The following is a 24,651-nucleotide window of genomic DNA, read 5'->3' as shown; positions in this document are numbered from 1 at the left end:
AGTGACCACTAACCAGACTTACGATGGTAGTGTAAAGTATATTGGAAGACGTCAGTTTCGCATGCTGTAGGAGGTACAGCGCCGCACTCTCAGCGACATTAACGCCGCACAGCTGTCACTGAATTGCAGCTGTTGGAAAGGGGAACGTAAAATGGCTTTTATTGCTGTGTTGTAGACATGTCCATCTGACGCACAATGAATAGCGAACGAGCGAGCCAGGTAACTAGATCATGGAGACTCCTGCTGGCAGTCATGCGAAGGGCACCTGTCAACCACTGCCAAGGTAAACTTTTGGTTTCCGGCCACAAGCTCAAATTTACCCAAAGTTTCTACCTACATCTATGTAGAAGATATAGTTGTGTGATGGGATGCATCTTTTTGGACCGCCCTGACCTTGACGTCAGCACATTGTACCAGTGAAGAGATTGCATCGACAGCGCTATAGGTATATGTGTGTTTGTGTGTTTTGGGCAGCGGGTTGCTCGAGCGTCGGCGTTGGCGGCAGCGGTGGAGGCGGCGGAGGCGGCGCGATGGTGGCATGTGCGGGGCCTTCCGGAGACCCCGCGTCGCTGGCGGAGAAGGGCCGCGCGGGAGCCGGCGGCAGCGGCAGCGGCGCGGCCGGGGGCGGGAGCGGCGGGGGCGGCGCGCCGGCGGGCAGCGTCAGCAGCAGCGCCTCCAGCAGCACCAGCGCCGAGGAGGAGGCGGCGGCGGCCGCGGCGGAGCTGCGCCACAGAGACCCGCGCCACGGCGGCTACCGGCGCCTGCCGCAGCCGCAGCCGGACCCCGCCGCCAACCAAGACGTGAGTCGCCTCCCGGGCAGCAGCCCACGCTGGCAGCTTCCTCCAGACACAGTGTTGCAACGAGGCCGAACGCTGTGCTGTTTAAATCATACATACACTGACGGGAAAAAAATCGCAGCACTAAAAGATAATTAATGTACAGTAATAAAATTTCTGGAATACAATTGTCTGAGTAACATATTTAAGTGATTAAAATTATAAGACCACAGGTTAATATAAGCGCGAGAGAAATCATTGCAAATTTGAAACCCTGGTACATCGATAATCGGTGTAACCGCCAGAATGTCGAATGCAGACATGCAAACGTGCGTGCACTGTGTTGTACAGATGCCAGATGCCAATTCGTGGGATGGAGTTCCATGCATATTGTACTTGGTCGGTCAGTACAGGGACGGTTAAAGTTGTTTGTGGATGAAGTTGGTGTTGTCATCCGGGAATGTCCTATATGTGATCGATTCGAGACAGATCTGGCGATCTAGCAGGCCATCGACACTCTTTAGAGCATGTTCGGTTACATCAGGGTATGTGGGTGAGTGTTATCCTGTTGAAAACCAGCCCCTGGAATGTTGTTTGTCAGTGGCAGCACGACAGATCGAATCGCCCGATTGGCGTACAAATTTGCAGTCAGGGTGCGCGTGGGATAACCACGAGAGTGTTCCTGCTGTCATACCAAATCGCACCCCAGATCAGGCCCTCAACTGGCCTCCTTCTAACCAGTACACGGCCATCACTGGCACTGAGGCAGTTCCAGCTTTCATCAGAAAACTTAACAGACCTCCATCCTGCCAACCAACGAGCTCTCGCTTGACACCACTGAAGTCGCAAATGGTGGTGGTTTGGGGTCAGTAGAATGCACGTTGCATGGCTTCTGTCTCGGAACTGTCCTTGAAGTAACCGATTTATAACAGTTCGTTGTGTCACTATGATGCCAACTGCCGATCGAAGTGCTGCTTCAGATGTAGTACGACGCGCCAGAGCCACACGCCGAACACGGTGGTCTTCTCTCTCGGTAGTGTCATGTGGACGTCCAGAGCCCGATCTTCTGGCGACCAAACACTCTCGTGACAACAGCTGCCAACAACCATGTACAGTGGTTACTTTCCTGCCAAGGCTTTCTTCAGTGCTGCAGAAGGAATATGTAGCTTCTCGTAGCCTTGCTACACGAACTCGTTCAATCCTAACGGCGTGTCGACGATGACGTCTTTGTCGCCTTAAAGGCATTCTTGATTAACTTCAAACAATAGCGCCACTCTTATGCGACTGGCGTGAAATCTGAATAGACATCATCGTTCAGATGTAGGAAAAATGCCTGGCAGCTTTCGTTTATGTCGAACAACTCTTGCTTGGTGTGGCGATTTTTTCTCCTTCAGTTTATACGAGATTGGCTTGATAATTGTGCCAAAAAAAACTTAGAAAAATGCTTGTTTCGTAAACAACGCACCTTCCATATCAACATAGTCTCTTTTGAATGTACACTTTGTCCTCCAGCATTTTCGTTCCATCGGAAAAATAGGTTTTGTCAAAATCGACAAAATACTCGTTTACTCCAACTATCACTCCTCATTTGATGAAAATTTCTTACCAGCAAGCCGAAGTTTCAAGTTATGTAACAGGAAGAAGTCACTTACAAGGGAACCTCCCCATCGCACCCCCCTCAGATTTAGTTATAAGTTGGAACAGTGGATAGGCCTTGAAACACTGAACACAGATCAATCGAGAAAACAGGAAGAAGTTGTGTGGAACTATGAAAAAAATAAGACTTTCAGTTGAGCATATATTTATTGTCATAATTATATGACAGCCTGTACAAGCCATCGCCATTCGCGCCCTGTGTAGCGCCTCATTCATGTCGTTGCGCAGTATGAGAAGAAACATCATTGGGGGAAGCTTTCAGCTTTAGATTTATTGTGCTTCTGCTAGTCCCGCCCTTCCGTTCCCTTCCTGGTAATCGCTGAGCAGGCTGGCTCCTCTGCTTCCCCCGCCACGCATCTCCTGAAATCAGTCAATGACTCGTATACTCCTGACACTTCCTGCTGGCGACTGAAGGCTGTTTTCGCCCTTATTCTCGTCGTTTTGTGTTGCCCTCTTGGGTACTGCTACTGGGGACGGCCAGTCCGCTAGAGTCTGAAGAATAGGTTCTGTCTCCGTATTCCAATGGCCAAGCAGCTGATCATAAAAGGAACGGAGCTTATACCCGGCATGCACAGCGTCGTGTAATATTTGGTTACCTAGAGAGTGCATGTTCTTTCTCATCTTCTCGTGTTTTGTGACAGGGCTTGTCGACTGATAAAAATTGGAAATTTGTGGTAAGGTTTTATGGAGCCAAACTGCTGAGGTCATCGGTCCCTAAGCTTACGCACTACTTAATCTAACTTAAATTAACTTACACTAAGGACAACACACAGTTCATCATCCTTGTCCCTGACTTCCTCAGCATCATGTCTTGCTTGACAAGGTCAGAGATTACCTTTTTCATCAACGAAAATGAAGACTACTTTCTCCTCCAGACCTCTTACACTTTCAAAATCACGAGTGCATCTCCTTTCCCGAGTTTCTGTGTAGCGTCCACAGAAAAGTAAAGCTATTTCCTCTCCTGGAACAACCACGTGCTTGCATACGCCTGCAAATATTTTACAGTCAAATGGCAAAAGGCGTTCTCCCTTGCAGATGCCACAATGCATTTCATACCGTACTGACAATTTTCCTTGGCGCAGATTGTCCTTGCTCCTTAGGTTTCCTTCCAGAGCGTGACAAGCAGCCTTGTAACCACTGACGATTCTTTGGGGTCACTTGAGATCACACATTTTGACACTTGTTTCTCGTTAGCGTCAGTGGTGATACTTTTATCCATTGGAATCCAAACAGCAATCCAAGTTCACAACCGCTCAACAGATGTCATTCCCCACTGAACTGTGAGTGCTGAAAGTGCTGATACGTGTAACTCTGGGACAGAACGGTCGTCAGTGTCCCCTGTCTTTCGCTGCTTAGTGCCGGCGGACACTACTCCACAGCAGTTCTCAAGAAGTTGGATAACCTAAACTAATTCCAAACCCATTCCCATGAACTTAATAGACTATGTTTTCATCAACAAATCATTAATTGTTTCAAGAAACAGAGCTATTGACGGTTTTCCAAAATGGCCTTTTCTTTCGTCATTGGTCACTTCATTTTCCCAACGTGGATGGTGGGCTGGTAGCAGACTTACTTCTGCTCTTCATTCAAACTACGTTGAAACAACCATGTAGTTTTTGATAGTTCAAATGATTAAAATAATTAGATTAAAATACAGTTACATGACTTCAGATGACGATGGTAGATATAGTCGTTGATGCTTCTAACAGGTCCTTCGAGATCAGCTCGCGATAAATGCAGTGATCGTAGAAAAGGATTATGGAACGGTGAGGAGCAGTGAGGTTGAAGGGACTGCTATGTTTAAGGACGAGGATGGTGATGTTGGGCTGTGGAGTGTGATGGATGAAGAGAAGTTGTCTGTACGACAGAAGGAAACTAGGCGTGAATTTGTAATAATCAGGACGTTGGAAGGAGCATTGAGGCTTTGATCTAAAAAAGGATATCGGGACTTGGGCTATAGCTGTTAGGTTAAGTAGATGCAAGGGCAGATTTCTGATCAAGAAGAGAACCTGTTGAAGTTTCAAAAAATGGCACTGAGCACTATGGGACTTAACTTCTGAGGTCATCAGACCCCTAGAACTTAGAACTACTTAAACTTAACTAACCTAAGGACATCACACACATCTATGCCCGAGGCAGGATTCGAGCCTGCGACCGTAGGGATCTCGCGGTTCCAGTCTGTAGCGCCTAGAACCGCTCGGCCACCCCGGCCGGCAGTTGGAGTTTCCTTTTCATAGGATATGGCGAGTGTTTAATTAGGGGGGGTGGGGGGCTGTGAGAGGGACATTTGGTACAGGCAGGGCAGCACCCTGGAATTTGAGAGACAATAGGATTCTGATCTTCGAGTTTCCTGTACATATAGAATATGTGAAGATGTTCGAGTAAATTATCAGTGGCCGAGCGGGAAGACATACCGGTACCTGGCACGAATCCGCCCAGCGGGTTAGTGTCGAAGTCCGGTGCGCTGGCTACGTTGTACATGCATGGTTTTTAAGGTGGTTTTCCGTGTGCCTCGGTGGATGCGGGTTGGTTCCCCTTATTCTGCCTCAGTTACACTATGTTGGCGATTGCTGCACAAACTCTGTCCCCAGGTACGCGTACACCATAACTACTCTACGAAGCAAACATTTGGGGTTACACTCGTCTGGTATGAGAAGTTCCCGAGGGGTGGGGGGGGGGGCTGTCCAATGGGGCCCGAATGCACAGTAACCCTGGGTTCAGTATGGGGCGATGGTGCGGTGAGTGGACTGCTGTGTCCTGTTGTGAGGTTGTGAATCACTGAGGGCTACGGCGGGACGAAGCCTCTCTGTCGTTTCTAGGTCCCCGATTTAAGACACAAGACACAAATTATCAGTGTTCGCGAATGCTCATTTCATAAACGTGTTGCATTCTCAGCCACACGACCACAGACTGTGCGACTTGCATGGTCAACATTGTCGGTGAACAGAGGACAGGTGGCACTTCTGATGGTAGTGTATCGTGGTGCTGCCACAGGAGAACGAGCACGACCACGACCAGGTGTTCGACGTGTCGGAGCTGACGCTGGCCGAGCAGCAGAGCCAGCTGGTGTCCAAGTGCGGACACCTCGAGGTGGCGTTCGCGTACGACGCGCCGATGCGCAAGATGACGGTGCGCGTGCTGCAGGCGCGCGACATCCCCGCCAGGGACCGCGGCGGCCCCACGCACTCGCAGGTCAGTCTCGCCACAGCTGCGCCCCTATACAGTACGAGGTCGACGGAAACTCCAATTTGCAAAAATGTAAATACTTTTTCTTTCTGCAGTAATAGAGACAAGTGCCCAAAACCAGACCCCTTTAGATTTGTACATATCTTAAAAAATAGAAAATAATAAAATTGTATTTTAAGAGGTTGCAATATTTACTTCATAGTACAACGCACCATTTACATTTTACTCTTAGAAAATACCATAAACAGTTATTATTAACATTATTTTACTCTTAGAAAATACCATTCAAACTTGCTATGAAATGACTATTTTCAAAAACCTAAAACTTGGCGAATTTGAGAGGTAGTTGCTACTATAGCTTTAAAGAAAATGAGAAAAAGGTAATAAACCACAGACAATATACCCTAGCGTCAAAACAGGTATAATGTAATACCTCCCAGAAGATTATAGGGATTCGCTATTTCCTTTGCCGAGCCAAAGAGCACTGCTGTAGAATGCTCCTGCATGTTTTCTTCCTGATAGTTTGGTTTTGTGGTTTTTAAGACAAACAGTGACCCATTTTTTCGCCAACTACTCCGTCTTTCAAAGGGTGTTCACTGTTGTTTCTCTCTGCTAATTACACGGCCGTTTTTCCCAAGACATGACGAGTAAGCGCAAAGAAAAAAGCTTCCGTAGCAAGACAACAGCAAACTGGGTTCTCTTCCAGGTTTTTACCCCAAATTCTAGCTCTGCCTATTTTTTCGGCATCCTCTGATGTATGTACATGGAAGCATGAAATATCATGCTGCACAACCTCATAAGTGTTGTTTGGCAACGTTAAACTGTTTTGTGGCCTTCTTCCAACGCATCATCTTGTTCTGAATTACATCAAAATATTTAGTCATTTTAGAAAGATTTCACTTTCTTTGTTCACCCTTCCCCACTATCCGCTTCGAATCCGCAACAAAATTCGAAGAGTAAAAGAGTGTACACAAATACAAATAACTGCAACGTACATTTTGATAACCAAATAAATTTTTAGCCATGCAACCAAATGAAACGATTTAATCATAAACACTAACCTTACAACTTACTCCTCAAGATCACATATATGTTGAAAGACTTACTACCAGTATGTAGCAGAAATAACGAAAAATACATTGAGGTGACATGAGGCATTGGATACTTCCTAATATCTTGTCGGATCTCCTTTTGCATAGTGCAGCAACTCGATGTGGAATGTGCTCAACAAGTTGCTCGAAGTTCTCTGCAGAAATATTGAGCCATGCTGCCTCCATAGCCGTCTATAATAGCGAAAGTGAGGCCAGTGCAGGGTGTTGTGCACGAACTGACCTCTCGATTACACCCCATAAATCATCTGGAGATCCGACTGGCCAAATAATTCGCTGGAATTGTTCAGAATGAACTCCTGTAATTCCTGAGCCAGAGGCAGCTAGAAATATGCTTCTGATAATCTGATCTTGGAATTGTGATGGGTCCCCGCTAGTCTTGGAAATAACTCTTCCGTCCTATGTTATAAGGTTTTTAAGGCTTGGGCATTTACCGTAACCTGGAAATCCCTACAGATTCGATGGGACTCATCTGGTTTGTAAACTATAACCGTTTGGGATGCCATATAGCACGCCGCGGTCTACTAACTGTTATTGTCGAACTTGATCTCTGAGTGCATATGAAATCGGTTGTGCTTTCAAAAATCAGGGACGGTCATCGGCTCTGAGTGCAATGTGTGCTGAAACTTCTTTTGCACATCCCAATTCTTGTTCAAATAGTCGCGAAATAAGGCACAGGCTTCACCAATTTACCGATGTGGCATGATAATCTCATGAGCTGAGTCCACTATGGCAAACCAGAATGTGATAAAAACGTCAATTCCGAAGATGGTTCGGACGTCTTCTTACTCAGAATTCTAGTGAGCTGTTTGTATGTTGCGAGAAAATGGGGTTCTGCCAAATCTCACTAAGGTATTGAAGCGGAGGGTCTCCAATTGGACTTAGGTTTCGGCTGATAGCAGAGTAACTGCTGCACCTGTGTCGATCTGGATTTGAACTCGATTCACAGATCTCTGTAGATGTATTCACAGGCACCTCTGTTGCGTCTTCCCTTGCATTGTGTGAACAGCTTCGACTTACATGAGCGATGTAGCTCTCGGGACTCGCCTCTTAGTGAAATAACACACAGATGCCAGGTGGCCCCACCAACTGAAATTTGTGCTAGACGTTTGGCGGTTGGGACATTCCTTACGAGAGTGGCGTTGGAAATAATCTGGGCAGAAAAAGAGCTCTCCTTTGGTGCCTGTATGGTCCGCTAGTCCGTGGAGTTGGATGAAGATCTTGGGGCGTCTTGCTCGCAACGCTATATTAGTTGTGAGACTCTGCAGCTGTTTAGCCTCCTGTGCCAGTTGAAAGGATTGTACTGTTGCTAGGGTGCCATCTGAACTAGCGATGGCTAGTTTCATTGCTTCTGACCTGACCTAGTGTTCAGGCGCTCCTTGTACAAGCCCTTCCCAAATGAGAACACCTGTGTACGACTTTTACTGAATTTGCAATCTCGCTGTTACCTTGAAGTTCAACAGCCCATGATAAATAAGACTGACCAGGTTGTTTGGCTTGGTTGAAGAAGTGCAATCTACTGAGTACCACGTGAAGCCGTTGATTGTAACATCCCCTCAGCTTGGCAATTAGTTACCCACCCGCATAGTCGAACGCGCCAGTCTGGCTTTAGCGGCCGCCCGGAGTGTAGTGCCGTATTTCTGTCTGCGGAGCATATGAGCTCGTGTTTGTTTACATTGCGACTTACTGATATCACGGCAAATAAGTTCAGGAAATCGAGTTTAAGTTTCAACTTTTGGCCGGAATTTGCACGACCGAAAGCCTTAGATGTGGAACGTTTCCTCCGTGAGGAGGCGAAGGTCCCACCATCGGAACTTCTGGGTATTCATCTCTCGATTCTCAGCAACACCGTTTGCGAATAAATTGTCAATGAGGCTGCGTACGAGCGCATTTTGAACGCGACCAAACGGGGACATCGTTTCTGTCACGTTGACGGTAACGTCGGCTTGATCAAAGTCGAACATGCGGGATTAGGCTTAGAACTGCCATCGAGGTTCCTGCAGAGGACATCCATAGTGGCTTTCCAGCCGTACGGCCCTGTTGATGATCGTAAGGCAGAACGCTGAGCTCACTTCCGCACATGCTCCGTTCTTAACGGGGTGCGTCAGATCACAATTGATCTTCGCAGTCGTGTTCCGTCTTACCTGACCATCAGCGGGTGTCGGGTTGTAACCATGTACGACGGAAGCCACGTACTTATTCTGGGTGTGGAAAATAGGGACACTTCAGATCTGAATGACTGCAGCGACGGATAACGCAGCTACCAATTGGAGAAGTGGTAGCCTACTTCTTTCTGTTGCGTACGAGGTGACTGACGATGTGGCTTCAGCCATGCTCTCACTTCCGGCTGTGGCCGACGCTGATGTCGAAAATGACTCCTTGATCGACTCTGTGGTTGTCCCGACGGCGGCCTTTCTGCCAGACCGGCGTGACTCGCTCCCGTCTTTTGGACACGGAAGGACGATTGTGTAAAGAATCATCTCCTAAGCGACATCGGAACGGGACTCTTCGCCCTGCCCACGTGATACACTACCTGTTGACGAAATCACCGTTTCAGCGTCTGAGACCGTGGACGACGGCGTCGTCTGTGCAACGGCGGCCTCACTACATCTCACATCGACGGAACGGAATTTCCTGTTCTGAAGCCCCTACCGAAGAAGGAACGATACCAGTCGATCTGGCGGTGTCCTCAGCCGTTAAACATGTGGATACCACCAGTGCTTAATTTCTAAACTTTTAGATGCCGGAACGCAGCCCCTTCTACCACTCCCCCTCCCCCCTCCCCCCCGCCCGCCTCCCCGCCGGCCACAGAGAGAGACTTGTGATAAGACTTAGAATGAGAAATCATTTTTTAGAAAATACTGTTCTGAAATTCAGGTTTTTAAACCATAATATCTTATAATCAAAAACATAACACCACAAGGTTCCAATATAAACAACAGCTGCCACCGCCTGCCGTCGTACCAGTGTCACTTTGCTCCATAGTTCTGCTTCATACGTATTGGCAGTCTTCGTGACTATGACATCATGTTTTCAAATGCTGCCAGCCGCAACGTTCGAACAGTTGCTTTGTAGCTGCTCTATGAACGTGTGTTCAGTATTAATCAACAAGGATTTAGCGGTTAATGACGATGAAGATATTCCTGCTCCATCTCGGTCTCATACAATTCCGATTTCCCACATCTTCACGAAACATGTGAAATTGAAACGACTGAACAGACTTTCAGAAATATAGCTAAGAACAGTCCCGATTAAACCAGCTATCAAATAAAAAAAAGGGCTTTAAAATTGAAACTTTCGTTTGAGAACTCTGTTGGGGCAGACAGACAGACAGACTTACGGGTCAAACATATACACCTCCGTTTTGCATTGGGAGTTCAAATTTGCCCCCTGTGGGGGCTCCACTCTACTGTATAACGTCAACCATGTTCTAACAAGGGTGCGGGCAGATAAAGATTGAAAGGTCAAGAGTGCCGTGGACAAAGGGAAATATCGGCTCGAAAGGCTGCCAACTTTTAGTCATGCGTGCTCCATACGCACATTTGCTTAGTAGCTGTGACATAAATTACGAGACGGAAAAATATGATTTCGTGAAAGCACATTATGCAGACGTTCACATTCAAACACGGCGTACGTTATTTATTTCTCATTGACACACATAACATGAGACGTCGCCTTGCTACTGCATCGCTGAGGTTGTTGGCAGTCGTAAACAAAAGGCGATATGAACCGATCACAATTTTGGAATGATACTCAACTTATCTTGGATATACTGTACGTGCGTACACACACACACACACATACACACACACGTATACGTACACGTGTACATTGCTCCTTCCCTGTAGGAGGTTTGTAAGAGTCGAGCACCATGGAATCTCAACACCCAGCATCTGCAGGATCCTGATTGTCACCAACGTATCACTGAGACGTGGACAAAATGCGAACAGCATCTCCGATCCTACGTATCCATCGTGGACTGGTGGCTGAAACGTGCCAAACCGATACTTCGGCGCACATTCATCACTTGCAGGAGGGAGGTGGTCACATGGCACAGGCACACTACAGACATCTACTTCAGGGCCCTTCACGACCTTCATGGCCAGCCATGTTCCCTGGAAGTACAAACTGAGCGCAGCATGACTATGCCTAGCTACCAGCAATTACTCGCTAGAAACTACAGGGGGCTGTGGTGCATGCCCGCAGACCTGATGTTGTGTGACGGGAGGATCCCTCCATGCATCATATTGTGCACGATCGCAGACACCGCAGAAAAAACTTAGTCACTGAACTCGTAGGCATCGTGCGTTGCGGGTCACCTGCCAAGCGGACATAGCCGATAGCTCTGTCGAACATTATCGCCGGGTCTACCGTGCCGATGATGGGGACGTCCCGGATTACGATCCTATCGCTGTCGATGGTCCACGTACCCTCACACTTGAGGAGGGGGTTAATGGAACCTTTCACCACCGAAGATGTCACTATCGCTATCTTCAGTGGTGCACTGTGCAAGTCACTAGGCATTGACGGAGTCCCTACGAAATTCTATCGTACGTTTTGTGGTCTCATGTCTACACGGTGGGTGGAGATGTATAAGGAATTGATCGCGTCTGCAGCTGCGATTTCGCCAGCTTTTGTTGAGGGCATTATTATTCCCATTCATAAACTGAAGCCGCGAGAGGTAGCTGTGCGGTCTGAAGCGCCTTCTCACGGTGCGTGTGGCTCCTCCAGTCGGAGGTACGAGTCCTCCCTCGGGCATGGGCATGTGTGTTGTCCATAGCGTAAGTTAGTTTAAGTTAGATTAAGTAGTGTCTAGGCTTAGGGACCGATGAGCTCAGCAGTTTGATCCCATAAGACCTTACCACAAATTTCCAATTTCCATAAAACGACGCCTAGAATTGCTACCGGCCACTACCACTCTATCACCTAATTAAATACTGATTACAAGATCTTTGCGCGGCTGTTGGCAGCGAGTTGTAGACACCTCTTAACTCGTGTCCTCTCTATCGAGCAAACTAAGCCAGGTGGCACTGTTAACGTCCAGACAGCAACGCAAGACGGTCGCGACGTGATTGAGCTGGCAAGGCGGTGCAGACTTCGTGCGGCGATTGTTGCTGTAGAGTTTGACAGAGCGTTTGACGGGGTGCACCATGTCTTCCTATACAAAGTATGGGCTTCCCTGCCCGGTTCATCAGTGTTCTTCGGCTGCTCTTTAGCAGAGCACGTTCGTTGGTGCAGGTCAATGGGTGTGTGCCCTGCCCGATACAGATTCACCGGTCAGTCCGACAAGGCTGCCCCCTGTCCATGTACCTTTGTGCACAGGCGCTGCAGCCGCTCATAAGCCTGCTGATGACGCAGTTACACCTTCAGATGTCGTGCACACGCAGTTGACCTCCTACTGCCGGTTTATTTCCGGGAGGAGGTCGCACGGGTCCTCGACAACATCACGGTTTGTGGGAGAGCGGTTGGAAGTGTGATGAATGTGTGCAAACCCACGGCGCTGATTATTGGTCGCGGGCTACTCCCAGATGATGAGGCGCCCCTGCCCTGTGTGCAACATGTCCCCCATCTTGGGATCACCTTTGCGTCGTCAACGCGCCGTACAGCGGCGGTCAACTTTCGTCAACCCGCATGATGTTCAGTCACGGCTCACTACGCCACCTCAATCCTCTACAGCGAGTTGCCTACCTGAATGCCTATCTAGCATCCAGAATGGTTCATATCGATGGGTCCATCTTCAAAGTGTCTTGTGACACACTCACTCGCCCCCTGCGCAGCACTTTACATGGCCACGATGCACAAACAATAGCGCAGTGTCGAGGCCTCCATTACGCACTATTTACTTGCCGTTCTTGTGCCGGTATCCCTCTCTCCGCCGGTCCTGGTCAGTAGCATCAGACCCGCGTTAGCACACATCGCGACCTTCATAGTGGAAATCAGTTATACTCGCGCCGAAGTCCCGCGAACGAACCTGCTGCTGGCGAAGGATTTCTACATCCTTTTCTGGCATGGTGTCGCCTGTAACGTCGTAGAACTCAAGTTCCCATTGTAGAGGTGGACTGTGATTTGGCTGCACATTCGTCACAACTTTTTTCCGACGCACATCAGATCGAAACGGTATTATGCCATAGGACTGGCGGACTCTTCCTTCTGCGCCGTGTGTCGTAATGTCAACGATGATCACCGATTCAACTGCGTAGTCGTTGCGGATGTCAGGTTGCTGGGGCGACAAATGCCGCATGTTATTGATCCAGAGTCTTTTGTTTACTCAGTGGCGGAATGTTTTCCTGCTACAGTCTCGGGCAGTTTTCTGGATAAAAGGCTGGACTTTGTCTACATCTACATTCTACATTTATACTCCACAAGCCACCCAACGGTGTGTGGCGGAGGGCACTTTACGTGCCACTGTCATTACCTTCCTTCCCTGTTCCAGTCGCGTATGGTTTGCGGGAAGAACGATTGCCGGAAAGCCCCCGTGCGGGCTCGAATCTCTCTAATTTTACATTCGTGATCTCCTCGGGAGGTATAAGTAGGAGGAAGCAATATATTCGATACCTCATCCAGAAACGCACCCTCTCGAAACCTGGACAGCAAGCTACACGGCGATGCAGAGCGCCTCTCTTGCAGATTCTGCCACTTGAGTTTGCTAAACATCTCCGTAACGCTATCACGCTTACCAAATAACCCTGTGACGAAACGCGCCGCTCTTCTTTGGATCTTCTCTATCTCCTCCGTCAAACCAATCTGGTACGGATCCCACACTGATGAGCAATACTCAAGTATAGGTCGAACGAGTGTTTTGTAAGCCACCTCCTTTGTTGATGGACTACATTTTCTAAGGACTCTCCCAATGAATCTCAACCTGGCACCCGCCTTACTAACAATTAATTTTATATGATCATTCCACTTCAAATCGTTCCGTACGCATACTCCCAGATATTTTACAGAAGTAACTGCTACCAATGATTGTTCCACTATCATATAGTCATACAATAAAGGATCCTTCTTTCTATGTATTCGCAATACATTACATTTGTCTATTTTAAGGGTCAGCTGCCGCTCCCTGAACCACGTGCCTATCCGCTGCAGATCTTCCTGCATTTCGCTGCAATTTTCTAATGCTGAACCTTCTCTGTACACTACCGCATCATCCGCGAAAAGCCGCATGGAACTTCCGACACTATCTACTAGATCATTTACATATATTGTGAAAAGCAATGGTCCCATAACACTCCCCTGTGGCACGCCAGAGGTTACTTTAACGTCTGTAGACGTCTCTCCATTGAGGACAACATGCTGTGTTCTGTTTGCTAAAAACTCTTCAATCTAGCCACACAGCTCGTCTGATATTCCGTAGGCTCTTACTTTGTTTATCAGGCGGCAGTACAGAACTGTATCGAACGCCTTCCGGAAGTCAAGGAAAATGGCATCTACCTGGGAGCCTGTATCTAATATTTTCTGGGTCTCATGAACAAATAAAGCGAGTTGGGTCTCACACGATCGCTGTTTCCTGAATCCATGTTGATTCCTACAGAGTAGATTCTGGGTTTCCAGAAATGACATGATAAGCGAGCAAAAAACATGTTCTAAAATTCTACAACAGATCGATGTCAGAGATATAGGCCTATAGTTTTGCGCATCTGCTCGACGACCCTTCTTGAAAACTGGAACGACCTGTGCTCTTTTCCAATCATTTGGAACCTTCCGTTCCTCTAGATACTTGCGGTACACGGCTGTTAGAAGGGGGGGCAAGTTCTTTCGCGTACTCTGTGTAGAATCGAATTGGTATCCCGTCAGGTCCAGTGGACTTTCCTCTGTTGAGTGATTTCAATGGCTTTTCTATTCCTTGGACACTTATTTCGATGTCAGCCATTTTTTCGTTCGTGCGGTGACTTAGAGAAGGAACTGCAGTGCGGTCTTCCTCTGTGAAACAGCTTTGGAAAAAGGTGTTTAGTATTTCAGCTTTACGCGTGTCATCTTCTGTTTCAATGCCATCACCATCCCAGAGTGTCTGGATATGCTGTTTCGATCCACTTACTGATTTAACGTAAGACCAGAACTTCCTAGGATTTTCTGTCAAGTCGGTACTTAGAATTTTACTTTCGAATTCACTGAACGCTTCACGCATAGCCCTCCTTACGCTAACTTTGACTTCGTTTAACTTCTGTTTGTCTGAGAGGTTTTGGCTGCGTTTAAACTTGCAGTGAAGCTCTCTTTGCTTTCGCAGTAGTTCCCTAATTTTGTTGTTGAACCACGGTGGGGTTTTCCCGTCCCTCACAGTCTTACTCGGCACGTACCCGTCTAAAACGCATTTCGCGATTGCCTTGAACTTTTTCCATAAACACTCAACATTGTCAGTGTCGGAACAGAAATTTTCGATTTGATCTGTTAGGTAATCTGAAATATGCCTCCTATTACTCTTGCTAAACAGATAAACCTTCCTCCCTTTTTTTTATAATCCTATTTACTTCCATATTCAGGGATGCTGCAACGGCCTTATGATCACTGATTCCCTGTTCTGCGCTTACAGAGTCGAAAAGTTCGGGTCTGTTTGTCATCAGTAGGTCCAAGATGTTATCTCCACGAGTCGGTTCTCTGTTTAATTGCTCGAGGTAATTTTCGGATAGTGCACTCAGTATAATGTCACCCAATGCTCTGTCCTTACCGCCCGTCCTAAACATCTAAGTGTCCCAGTCTACATCTGGTAAATTGAAATCTCCACCTAAAACTATAACATGCTGAGGAAATTTATGTGAATTGTATTCCAGATTTTCTCTCAGTTGTTCTGCCACTAATGCAGTCGGGAGATCGGTAAAAGGAGCCAATTATTAACCTAGCTCGGTTGTTGAGTGTAACCTCCACCCATAATAATTCACAGGAACTATCCACTTCTACGTCACTACAGGATAAACTACTACTAACAGCGACAAAGACGCCACCACCGGTTGCATGCAATCTATCCTTTCTAAACACCGTCTGTGCCTTTGTAAAAATCTTGGCAGAATTTATCTCTGGCTTCAGCCAGCTTTCCGTACCTGTAACGATTTCAGCTTCGGTGCTTTCTATCAGCGCTTGAAGTTCTGGTACTTTACCAACGTAGCTTCGACAGCTTACAATTACAATACCGACTGCTGCTTGGTCCCCGCATGTCCTGACTTTGCCCCACACCCTTCGAGGCTGTTGCCCTTTCTGTACTTTCCCGAGGCCATCTAACTTAAAAAACCGCCCAGTCCACGCCACACAACCCCTGCTACCCGTGTAGCCGCCTGCTGTGTGTCATATCTACACTCCTGGAAATTGAAATAAGAACACCGTGAATTCATTGTCCCAGGAAGGGGAAACTTTATTGACACATTCCTGGGGTCAGATACATCACATGATCACACTGACAGAACCACAGGCACATAGACACAGGCAACAGAGCATGCACAATGTCGGCACTAGTACAGTGTATATCCACCTTTCGCAGCAATGCAGGCTGCTATTCTCCCATGGAGACGATCGTAGAGATGCTGGATGTAGTCCTGTGGAACGGCTTGCCGTGCCATTTCCACCTGGCGCCTCAGTTGGACCAGCGTTCGTGCTGGACGTGCAGACCGCGTGAGACGACGCTTCATCCAGTCCCAAACATGCTCAATGGGGGACAGATCCGGAGATCTTGCTGGCCAGGGTAGTTGACTTACACCTTCTAGAGCACGTTGGGTGGCACGGGATACATGCGGACGTGCATTGTCCTGTTGGAACAGCAAGTTCCCTTGCCGGTCTAGGAATGGTAGAACGATGGGTTCGATGACGGTTTGGATGTACCGTGCACTATTCAGTGTCCCCTCGACGATCACCAGTGGTGTACGGCCAGTGTAGGAGATCGTTCCCGACACCATGATGCTGGGTGTTGGCCCTGTGTGCCTCGGTCGTATGCAGTCCTGATTGTGGCGCTCACCTGCACGGCGCCAAACACGCATACGACCATCATTGGCACCAAGGCAGAAGCGGCTCTCATCGCTGAAGACGACACGTCTCCATTCGTCCCTCCATTCACGCCTGTCGCGACACCACTGGAGGCGGGCTGCACTATGTTGGGGCGTGAGCGGAAGACGGCCTAACGGTGTGCGGGACCGTAGCCCAGCTTCATGGAGACGGTTGCGAATGGTCCTCGCCGATACCCCAGGAGCAACAGTGTCCCTAATTTGCTGGGAAGTGGCGGTGCGGTCCCCTACGGCACTGCGTAGGATCCTACGGTCTTGGCGTGCATCCGTGCGTCGCTGCGGTCCGGTCCCAGGTCGACGGGCACGTGCACCTTCCGCCGACCACTGGCGACAACATCGATGTACTGCGGAGACCTCACGCCCCACGTGTTGAGCAATTCGGCGGTACGTCCACCCGGCCTCCCGCATGCCCACTATACGCCCTCGCTCAAAGTCCGTCAACTGCACATACGGTTCACGTCCACGCTGTCGCGGCATGCTACCAGTGTTAAAGACTGCGATGGAGCTCCGTATGCCACGGCAAACTGGCTGACACTGACGGCGGCGGTGCACAAATGCTGCGCAGCTAGCGCCATTCGACGGCCAACACCGCGGTTCCTGGTGTGTCCGCTGTGCCGTGCGTGTGATCATTGCTTGTACAGCCCTCTCGCAGTGTCCGGAGCAAGTATGGTGGGTCTGACACACCGGTGTGAATGTGTTCTTTTTTCCATTTCCAGGAGTGTATATAGAGATGCACCTCACACGCGCCTTGAATTTTGGCAATGCCTGCAGACTGCACACGCAGCAGTTGCGCTCAGTTCCCTTTATCGCGCTTATTTTTTCAATTATCTTAACAGCGTTTTTACTACGCCTCCACTAAGTTGACCTGTTCCCAGCTTGGCAAGTGCCCTCCCGACTCGGACTGAAATATGACGTGCCTACACCTTGGGCTCGGCCCGCCTGCCATCCCGTATTACCTTGCGGGATTTCCATGGTTCTGAATGGGTGGGCTTATTTTAATTCGTTTTCCTGTGTATGTAAGTGCACAAAAATGAAATAAATAAATAAGTAAAATTACTGTGAGCAGTGTGAGAGGGCAGCATGGTGGCGGGAAGGTGGAAGCATCGTGGCCAGGCTTCGTGATTCGACTCCTGCCCACCTTGTCTCCTCCAACCTATAGCTGACTATGGCCCTAACAAATCGCAAGCACAAAAAAAAAAATGATAATAATAATTAAAAATAAAAAAGTTTCCCCTCATTTCAAGCACTAAGGATATGGATAGATGGTAGAGCACTTGCCAACTACAAAAAAAGCGTTAACGCGCCGCTTTTTTGGATTTGGGAAGGCGGATCCAAAACAAGCTTGTCCTGGATCGAATCCGCGGGTGAACAACGAGTGCTGGTGAGCCAGCAAACCTCGATGAGGGTTTTAGGTGGATTCCCACATCCAGCTAGGTAAATACTGGGCTAGTAGCTACATAGACACGCTAAGCAAACATTTAGAAAACGTTCTCACACTTAAGCATGAGATTCACACTAGACGCAGACAGCAGACAGATTCCATCCCAGGTGGAGTGGTTGTGTCAGGAAGTGCATCCGGCCACCAGCTCTCAGTATCAACGCTAAAATTATTCACTACAATGCCGAGCCCGTAGAGAAACGGGAAAAGGGCAAGGACGAAGAAGAAGGAGAAACTTATGCATTAGCTCTTACAAAATAAGTGCCACTGGTCTGTTGCAATAGGATTTTTTTAAGTAACCATTATACTTCCGGTTCACACCATGTGAAGAAGTATTCGTGGCATTGGTCCACATCTTCGGTGTCGTTTGCAGCCAGGTGTTGCTGCAAGCGGACTGCATATGTACTCCAGTCCTCGCGGTTGTTCTCGTAAACCACGAATGACGCCGGCGTGAGCTTCTGGGCGGGGGGCAGAGGCTACTTTGGGTTGAGCCCATCATTGTTCACTCAGGAAAAGGACGTCCACGTGAACGTCAGAAAAATGACCGCTCTTCAAAGCAGGATAGACGGGGATGTGTGAGAGATATGACGACGGAGTACAATGCTGGTGCAGGCGTAAATGGTTTTTTCGGAGCACATCGTTCAGTGCTCATTGTTACATATAGGGCTCTTCAGCAAATGACTGCTATGTGTTGCCATATTGGCCCAGTTTGGATTTCAGTGGGCTCAGCACATCGAAATGGACCGAAACGGACGGTCAAAATATGTACCGAGTCATGGAGGCGGGCCAGTGGAGCCAGTGTTGTGCTGTGGTGGAGATTCTCCTTGGCTTGCATGGGAGTTAGTAATCAAGAGCACCATGACAAATGTGGACTACTGAACATTGTTAAAAGCCACATACGTTCCTTCCTGCTTAATGTCTTCCCTGGCCACTATGGCATCTTCCAGCTGGAAGACTGTCCCTGTCACAAGGCCAGAATCGTACCACAGTTATGTGAGGAGCATAGCAGAGAACTCGCGTTGGTGTTATGGACACCAAATTCAGCTGTAGTTTAATTCTTAAATTTCTTGCAAGTTTATGTATTTAAGAGGCATTGTCTTGCGTTTTCGTAACTTTGTAGTACATATTTACGGCGTATGCATCGCCGGTATAATTTGTTGTGTTTTGAAAGTCAGCATCCGTTGTAGACAGCTCACTCAGGCGCCAGGCTCCGTTCGTGAACCATCAAAGGAGTAGATCTTTGGATTGTTTCTGCCAGCATGGAGTGAACTAGAGGCAGTGGCAGTGTCTTCTGGCACTATGCGCTTGTCTTTTTAGTAAGTGTGGTAGTGCGAATCCTTATCTAAATGACAAGCGGGCTCCTTTTAATCGTTTCTTACCTATTGTTTTCACTCTAATTTTAGTGGTACGATGGATAGCAAACGTGTGCGACCAGACATAGGAGGAGCCGGGCGCATTTCACAAACGGCTGGAGACGCTCTTGACTGCGGCCAGTCATCTCGAGGCTAGTGCCTCGATGTGTAGAGGTAGCAGAAAAACTGGCGTGTTGCATGGGACAAATTCAAGTGTCGCTTATTTCGTCCATGGGCTCTTCTGCCAAGGAACCTACCAGCTTACCTGATGTATGGGCATCGCAGTCACTGTACTGTTAGTGGGAGGTCAAAACACTGCATTGCTGGAGGCTGAGACCCAATGTGGGGACTGGCCGTCTGGCCTCGCCCCGTTCACCGTGCGAGTGGACAAGTGTGTGCCATTTCAGCAGAGTCCAGCCAGGCGCAAGAGGCAAGGGTTTTTGCTAGCCATGGGAGCTTCAATTTTAGCCACATTATGAGCCTCCTAGGGAAATAGCGTCCCAGGGTGGAAATAAGCCGAATTTGCGCAATATGTCTGCCAGGTGGCCTTATTTGAGATATGAAGGAGGCCCAGCCTGCAGCAAGCGAAGATGCAGGGTGCTGTCATCTTCAAGTTGAGGCTCGTGTCGCCATCCATGACGCCTGTCTCTTGGGTTCTGAAGCCATCCTCAGTTCACACTGGTGGGAGAGGTAAAAACTGCTGGCCTGGCTCGTGGGCTGCAAGCAGAGCTCACAATTTGCAGTATCATACCCCTAATTGATCGAGATCCTTAGGTATGGAGCCGATTGGAAGGTCTCAACCAGAGGATCCGTCAGTTCGGTGATGGTCTTGGCTGCAGATTCCTGGACCTTCGCCGTCAGGTGGAGAATTGTACGACTCCATGTGACAGATCATGGATGCACTACACAGAAGAATCAGCTACTCCAGTTGTAGAGTGCACAAGTGGAATGCGAAAGTGGATTTTTTAGGCTAGGCAGAAGTTTCAACCTCCAACAAACGGTCGCCAGTCCATACACAGATAGCGAAATTAGATAGCTGCCAAAATTTTTTAGGCACCCCAGTGGTCCCAGTCGCCTACAGTGGACTGGATGGCCGAGCGGTGACTTCTCCAGTTGTCAGAATGCTAGGAAATGGCTGTAGAAGCGTCAGAAACGCCAAAGAAACGTTATTAACTCATAACATCTTTATTCCTGCCGAGTACAATGTGGCTTGGTGATATCAACGACCTTCCCCGAGGCCTCGCTGACTCATAGTGATGACACTAGATTTGGGCCGCACAGTCTTGCTAGCGCAGCACCGCGTGCTGTGACGTAGCGGAGGAATGTCCTTACGAGGTGCATTCAAGTTCTAAGGCCTCCAATTTTTTTTCTCCGAACTGGAAAGAGATAGAAACATGCGCATTGTTTTAAAATGAGGCCGCGTTCATTGTCAGTACGTCCCAGAGATGGCAGCACCGTACGGCAGATGGAATTTTACTGCCAGCGGCAAGAATGAGAACTGTTTTAAATACTTAAAATGGCGACGTTTTCCTTACTTGAACAGTGTGCAATCATTCGTTTTCTGGGCTGGCCGAAGTGGCCGTGTGGTTCTAGGCGCTGCAGTCTGGAACCACGAGACTGCTACGGTCGCAGGTTCGAATCCTGCCTCGGGCATGGATGTGTGTGATGTCCTTAGGTTAGTTAGGTTTAACTAGTTCTAAGTTCTAGGGGACTAATGACCTCAGAAGTTGAGTCCCATAGTGCTCAGAGCCATTTTCTGAATTTGTTTGGTGTGAAACCAATTGAAATTCATCGACAGTTGAAGGAGACAAGTGGTGATGGAGTTATGGATGTGTCGAAAGTGCGTTCGTGGGTGCAACAGTTTAATGAAGGCAGAACATCGTGTGACAACAAACTGAAACAACCTCGGGCTCGCACAAGCCGGTCTGACGACATGATTGAGAAAGTAGAGAGAATTGTTTTGGGGGATCGCCGAATGACTGTTGAACAGATCACCTCCAGAGTTGGCATTTCTGTGGGTTCTGTGCACACAATCCTGCATGACGACCTGAAAATGCGAAAAGTGTCATCCAGGTGGGTGCCACGAATGCTGACGGACGACCACATGGCTGCCCGTGTGGCATGTTGCCAAGCAATGTTGACGCGCAACGATAGCATGAATGGGACTTTCTTTTCGTCGGTTGTGACAATGGATGAGACGTGGATGCCATTTTTCAATCGCCAGTCAGCTCAATGGAAGCACACACATTCACCGCCACCAAAGAAATTTCGGGTAACCGCCAGTGCTGAAAAAATGATGGTGTCCATGTTCTGGGACAGCGAGGGCGTAATCCTTACCCATTGCGTTCCAAAGGGCACTACGGAAACAGGTGTATCCTACGAAAATGTTTTGAAGAACAAATTCCTTCCTGCATTGCAACAAAATTGTCTGGGAAGGGCTGCGCGTGTGCTGTTTCACCACGACATACGCATCAGTTTCTTCGTGACAACAACTTTGAATTGATTCCTCATGCTCCCTACTCACCTGACCTGGCTCCTAGTGACTTTTGGCTTTTTCCAACAATGAAAGACACTCTCCGTGGCAGCACATTCACCAGCCGTGCTGCTATTGCCTCAGCGATTTTACAGTGGTCAAAACAGACTCCTAAAGAAGCCTTCGCCGCTGCCATGGAATCATGGCGTCAGCGTTGTGAAAAATGTGTACGTCTGCAGGGCGATTACGTCGAGAAGTAACGCCAGTTTCATCGATTTCGGGTGAGTAGTTAATTACAAAAAAAATCGGAGGCCGTAGAACTTGAATGCACCTCGTACATCGGTCGCGCGTGGCTGGCGGCGGCCGGCGGGGCGGCGGCTCGGCTGCGGACAGCAGGCTGCTGGGCGTGAAGGCTCCGGGTTGGAGTCCCCGGCGCTGTCGGCACCAGAAGCGTTCTCGTAGTGCGGAATGTACTCTATCCCACCCCGTCTTCTTCCCTGCTCCTCCTGGTGGCTCGTCCGCGGTGGACGGGCGGAACGGGCTGCAGTCCCCCACCGTCGTCGGCTCAACTGGTTGTGACGGTGGATGCACAGGGCCTAAGCCCCGCGCGATCTCGACGACGGCTCACTGATGTGGTCAGCATTGGCGGCGAGCGAGTCTGCCGCGATGTCTGCTAATCCTGGGTTGATGATTGACGGCGGCAGCAGAGAGGACCAGAGCTGGGACTGTCCCCTCACGTCTGCTGCTGGATGGGCCGCCCTTACTGCAACGTCTCCTTAATAAAGATTAACATGTCGATCACCGAGCTGAGCGCTATGCAGCGACCCAGTACACATGTAACTGCAAGTCTAACTGCGAGTGCCTTGTTGCTATCAAAGCTGGTGCATGTAAAGCAAGCACGAGCGACGTCCTGACGTCATGCTCGTTTGTAATCAACGCATTCGTTCCACTTATACTGCTGATTCATCTGTCGCACTCGCCCCTTAGGTGTTCTTGCGACAGAGTTACGTGTTGCTGCGGCAGACTTACGCGAAGTTGTGAAATGCGGTACAGCTGACGCTATACCTTTGTCTTGCACTCTACGAAAGTCTCCGTCTAACACAAACCCGCGTGCTAAGCAATTCTCTCTCGCCTGTTGTGTGTAACCAGGCCATTGCCCCTGCGTGACGACACATTCCATACATGTGCAATCCCTCCTACCTCTTGGCTAACCTACTGCCTCTGGCTCTCGGCATAGGCAACGAAACTTTGACAATATTCCACGTTTCCATCTCTTTACTATTCCGCGACACTACAATTTTAACAGTAAATTGCCGAAGCATTTGCAACAAAGTTCCTGACTTACCGCCCTCCAAAAAACGTCTGGCGCTTATATTATTCTGTTTCTTAGGTTTTGTAATGCACCTGTTCGCACTGCCGCGTCTGTGTTGTAATGCATTGTGTTGCATCGGCACGGCGAAATGGCTTACTAGTACACCAAAGTGAAAACATCCCGAAAAAAACATGTAATTTGGAGATATGACATTCAGTAAATTACGGATATGTCACACACTGAAATATTTTTACTGACGATTTCTTTAGTTTTCTGTCCTTCCTTTCTGTTGCCGTATGTTTAATCTTCGTTTCTTTTTGGAGGACTTAATTAGTAATGGCACTCTAATTCTCCCGGATATCTGAACTAGTGAACTACTATAGTTCCTGTTATGCCTGCTTTAAAATAAGCTGAATGGTTTGTAATAGTGAATGATCCGGAGGTAATGACACATACTGTCCATAAATCTTGTCTCCATGTGAAAACTGCTCGAAATTTGTATTTCTTCAACGGATTCATTCGCATCACATTCCCACTTTACTCAATTCGTCTAGCACATGTCTGCAAAATATATGGCCATACAGTCACGCAAATTATCCCTACGATATTAACCCTTTATAATACTGTGTCTCGATACTAACCAACACATAAAGTGCCTCTTACTAGTGTAATAACTATAATTAGACCTTAGTGGTACTTTCCTGTAACTTTTCTAATAATAAATGTGTAAAAACAGGACAAATAAATGTCATCTCACACACTTCTCGGCTTCGTTGCTTATGCAACACAGAGTAATAAAAAAATTTATACAAAGTAAAAAAAATGATACAAACATTACTCAGGCATTAACCATTCTCATTCCGTTTTAATTATTTCACTGCTTCTATCTCACACAGGTTCGCCTAGTCATGCTGCCGAGCAAGAAGCAAAAACACAAGACCAAGATTCGCCAGGGTGAAAACCCACAATTTCTGGAGAGTTTCTTGTTGCACAGAGTCAACCCGGGTATGTATCAGTCAATCTTTTTTTCCTGTGTTAGATTGTGTAACACGAATAGTTCTCTCTGATATGCCGTTTAATAGGGAAAATCGCATCAACGAAATATCTACACGTTTCTGGAAAAATGGAAATAATGAGGGAGAGGGAGGCAGTGAAAAGAAAAGAAAAAAACAGTTCTACAAATGTATAGAATAAACAGCCCACGCAAGAGACGCATGAAACAACGTTTAGGATGCTCTTGGTGATGTGTTGCATGTTTTATGTATCACTCTTTGTTGTTTCCAGGTGCCTGCAGCGACTTAGCACAGTCTTTACACTTGGAGGATTTGGGTGACGAACACGATGTTCATGATGTGTAGTGACT

At 48.1% G+C, this 24,651-nt stretch overlaps 1 protein-coding gene across 1 annotated transcript in view; it reads left to right on the top strand.

Annotated features, from left to right (window-relative positions):
- Positions 1–24,651, top strand: part of LOC124556458 (synaptotagmin-14) — a 579,934-nt gene that overhangs the window by 489,001 nt on the left and 66,282 nt on the right. The window contains exons 4-7 of the mRNA XM_047130444.1: positions 475–539; positions 687–800; positions 5,406–5,624; positions 24,185–24,293. Coding sequence (XP_046986400.1) covers positions 475–539; positions 687–800; positions 5,406–5,624; positions 24,185–24,293 — 507 coding nt within the window. The remainder of the gene's footprint in view (positions 1–474; positions 540–686; positions 801–5,405; positions 5,625–24,184; positions 24,294–24,651) is intronic.

Source organism: Schistocerca americana, chromosome 1 (assembly GCF_021461395.2).
Source record: "Schistocerca americana isolate TAMUIC-IGC-003095 chromosome 1, iqSchAmer2.1, whole genome shotgun sequence".
In the NCBI taxonomy this organism is placed as follows: domain Eukaryota; kingdom Metazoa; phylum Arthropoda; class Insecta; order Orthoptera; family Acrididae; genus Schistocerca; species Schistocerca americana.
This window is presented reverse-complemented; position numbering and strand designations above follow the sequence as displayed.